Source organism: Ipomoea nil, unplaced genomic scaffold (assembly GCF_001879475.1).
Source record: "Ipomoea nil cultivar Tokyo-kokei standard unplaced genomic scaffold, Asagao_1.1 scaffold2694, whole genome shotgun sequence".
NCBI classification, from domain to species: Eukaryota; Viridiplantae; Streptophyta; class Magnoliopsida; order Solanales; family Convolvulaceae; genus Ipomoea; species Ipomoea nil.
The window spans coordinates 1,672,400-1,676,390 of record NW_017619122.1 but is presented as its reverse complement, the minus strand read 5'-3'; the positions used below and the strand labels follow the sequence as shown (position 1 = coordinate 1,676,390).

The 3,991-nt window shown below is 38.4% G+C and overlaps 1 protein-coding gene across 1 annotated transcript; it reads right to left on the bottom strand.

Annotated features, from left to right (window-relative positions):
* Positions 1 to 2,375: 2,375 nt before the first annotated feature.
* On the bottom strand, positions 2,376 to 3,686 carry LOC109155168. The gene is made up of 2 exons (XM_019302900.1): positions 3,092 to 3,686; positions 2,376 to 2,968 (listed from the first exon to the last, which is right to left on the bottom strand). Exons 1-2 carry the CDS (start codon positions 3,684 to 3,686, stop codon positions 2,376 to 2,378), a joined length of 1,188 nt encoding a protein of 395 aa, XP_019158445.1.
* Between the last annotated feature and the right edge of the window lie 305 nt (positions 3,687 to 3,991).

Below are 3,991 nucleotides of genomic sequence, written 5' to 3'. Positions count from 1 at the left end.
GTGTTATCTGCTTGTTTAAGGCTTCATATAGCTTTTTTTTAGGGGGTGTTACACCCTACCTTACCCCTAGCCCCATTACAACATGTGGAAAGTCCTTATGATTTGTGTCATGCATGACTCTTGTAGTGGTGATTGAGAAGATATGCAAGCCTATGGTAGAGCAATTTTATAGAAATGAACTTGAGTGAAATCTATACACATCAAACACTTGAGCGATATCCCTGTGAGGGCTTACTTGTTTAGTTCTCTCCATCTTTGAACATGGGTGCTAACTTATTAATTGCAGGGTGTTTCAGATTATTGTTCATGATGTGTTATGAGTTTTAAGAATTTCATTTTAATTTATTTTACAAATAATATTTTTGCTTGGGGACAAGCAAACGTTTTAGTGTGGGGGAATTTGATAGACATATTTTATACGACTATTTTACGTACATTTTTATAATATATTTTTATTAATTATTTACTATTATATATTAATTATTTCATTTTAGATTTTAATAATTAATTAATTAAATAAATGTTTTATAATACTATTTAGTTAATAATTTAAGTATGTTAATTATGGTCCAATTCTTAATTGCTTACACAAAAAGACAAAACAAAATTTAGCATTACATATATGTTGCTTCTTTACTTCATTTCTTCATATATGTTGCTTCTTTACTTCATTTCTTCATACAGTACACACGTATGTGGCGCAACATCAAAATAGATTTCGTCAAAAATTCAACACAAATTCGGGCGTGCAAAGCAGCTAGCGGATGATTTCATGGCTTGGCGCAATAGTAGGAAATTGGATGATAGAAAATGACTTAAGTTTATATTGAAAATATTATAAATAGATGGTAGCAATAGCATTGAAGTCGTTCATTCTTTCCCCCTCTAGATTATTCTTTAAAGTTGTTATCAATGTTCATTCATGGCTAATTTCTTTAGCTTGGTTTAGTGAATTGAAGCCCCGAAATTGATTATGATGTAAGATTATTTATTTATTTTTATTATATATGTTTTTTATGCATTTGAGTATTAAATATTCTTCTAAATTATTTGAATAGTTGTATCATTTAATTGCTAGGAGGCCTACTAGTTATTTATTTATTTGATATAATTATTTGCTATATTAGTTAATGTTGTGCTACAAATTATTCTAATATTCAGTAGCAACTGGGTTAATTATTGACGGCTTAGTGATAATTAGTCTCGGATAGAATATTTTTTTAAATTAAATGCAATCGCTTGTGCTTGTGTTATTTAGTTTGTCGGTTTTCCTAGTTCATATTGCTGTTATTAAATTATTAAATCTATAGCGCTTATCTTAGATTATTTAGTAGATAGGGGTAATTAAACCGCGTGTGCTTTAGTTACCTACAACTAAGGGAAAACGGAAATGAAATAATTTCACAACAAATATTCAACTGCATATTAATTACTTTATGAATCAATGATCAGTGTTAAATTCCGGTGGTGGATCTTTACTAACCAAGATTTTCTATTATAAGTGTCTTCAATATATTATTTTCATTGCTTTATTCGTTCATTTAAATTTCTTGTTTATTTAAATTCTCTTTTATTTAATCTTTATTCTCGTTATATTTCAAACCCCCTATCATTTTCTTAAGCACAAAAGTTAACTAGTTACTCCTCGTGGGATCGACCCTTACTCCTGCTACTACGTTTGTAAGGTTCTAATTTGGGAGCCTACGACAGCTCGCCACCTGCATATATATACCTTGTCAGTCTGAAGGTACATGCACCTATACCCCTTAAATGACCCATGATAGCCTAGAAAGACACATGGAGAGGACCTATAAGACATTTTATGACGATTGTAGGTATGCAAATACGGATAGCACAGACAACCAAAGATACAAAAAAAAAAAAAAAAAAAAAAAAAAAAAAAAAAAAAAAAAAAAGGATGGAGGGGATTTATGCAACAGCAGATGAGGACTGGATTTATTTGTCACAGCGGATGGCATTTTATTAATTAAATAAACCACAGTCTCAAAAGCATAATCCCAAAACTTATAAGGAATGGAGGCACGACTTAAGAGAGCTAGACCAGTTTCAACAATGAGTCTATGCTTTCTTTCGACACGACCATTCTGTTCATGAGTATAAGCACATGATTGTTTATGAAGAATGCCTAATTGAGCCAAGGTGGTGTGTAACTTTTTATATTCATCTCCTAGATCAGATTGAATGGATTTAATTTTGCGATTGAATGAACGTTCAACCATAGCGCGAAACTTATCAAAGATAGCATCGAGATCAGACTTTTGTGACATAGGAAATTACCAAGTGTAACGAGAGTAGTCATCAACAAAGATAACGAAATAACGATATCCATTAGTAGAAAGAATGGGAGCAGGTCCTCAAATGTCTGTGTAAATTAAATCAAGGACACACGAACTAGAGGACTCAACACGCGGTAAGGGAAACCGTGCAGATTTCCCTAACTGACATGCATTACATAGACCAGAAGAATAACGAATATTACTGCTATAACCACTAACCGAACAAGACGAAAGAATTTGACTGAGAACTCGTTGATGAGGATGACCAAGACGATCATGCCATACAGATGTTGAGGCTGTAGCCGAAAGAAACGCAGTTGGTGACGAACTCGGAATGGGAAGCTTGTAAAGCCCCCCAGAACTATTATCCCGTAGAAGAATTTCCATGGTTTTGATATCCTTCACAACAAAAAAAGATGGGTGAAACTCAAAGAACACCTTATTTTCTGATGCAAATTTTTGAACAGACAACAGAGATGTAGACAAACTAGGAACACAAAGGATATTAGACAATTGAAAAGATCTAGACGGAGAATTAAAGGTAGCATGACCAATACGACTAATAGGTAATCCCATACCATCACCGACACGTAATGTGTCATTACCATTGTAGTCCTCCAAGAAGGAGAGAGTAGCGATGTCCAGAGTGGCATGATTGGTGACACCTATATCTGAAGCCAAGTGTGGGAACCTTGAGGATCCAAAGGAGTTTCTTGATATATGACATTAGCCTGCGGATCCTTGGCACACCAAAGATGGCATGTGGAAGCAATATGACCTAACACATGACAAACTTGAAACTTGGGTTGCCAGTTGCCAGTTGTCGTTGCGTCCTCCACCACGGCAACCGCCACCACGCCCGCGGCCGCCACCACCACCACGCGGCTGGCCGGTTTGGCTGCTGTTTTGACCGTTGTTCTGGTCGGAACCACGACCACCATTACCACGCCCGGAACTGTGGCCCTTCTGGCCACCCTTTTGCGCCGTGAAAGCAGCCGGCGAGCCACCTCCAAGACCATCGCGCGTCATAAATTCCTCCCCGCCCAAGAGATCCGCAGGCTCCTGGAGAGTAATAGGCTGGCCGTGTACGATGAGAGATGATGTGAGACCCCTGAACTCTGGCCGTAACCCCTGAAGAACGTAAAGGTTTTGTTTTTCGAGTGTCATAGGTCGGCCGGCGAGTGCGAGCTCCTCCGCCAAAACCATAGCCTTGCCGATGTACTCAACCGCGGATATGTCTCCTTGATCAAGTGTCTGCAATTGTCCGAGTAGATTGAGACCCTGGGAGCAGGAAGACGACGCGAGTGCACCAATCACAGCAGTCCAGACAGCCCGGCTGGTGCGGTGACCGATGGCGAGAGGCATGACCTCATCGGAGAAGGACGACATCAACATGGACAATAAGGCTTGGTCCTACCGGACCCACGCATGATGCGCCGGATTGAGCTGCGCGGTTGCCGTATCATTGTCGTCGCCGGTTAGGGTTGCTGGAGGACATGGATTCGTTCCATAAAAAAATCCAAGAAGATCGTGACCATCAAGAAAAGGAACAACATGGGCTCTCCAAAATAAGTAGTTCTTGTAGGTCAACTTAATGTTGATGAAGTGGTGAGCGGTGGATAAAGAATTAACCACCGATGTAGCGGAAGAGATAGGAGCATTAGAGACAGTCCGTTCAGAGAAATTAACATATC

Excerpts from the sequence above, each read along its gene's own strand:
- LOC109155168 (XM_019302900.1), bottom strand. The coding sequence starts at position 3,686 with ATGTCGTCCTTCTCCGATGAGGTCATGCCTCTCGCCATCGGTCACCGC. Across the intron at positions 2,969-3,091 it reads ACTGGCAACCCAAGTTTCAA|ATATAGGTGTCACCAATCAT; the intron begins GTTTGTCATGTG and ends ACTTGGCTTCAG.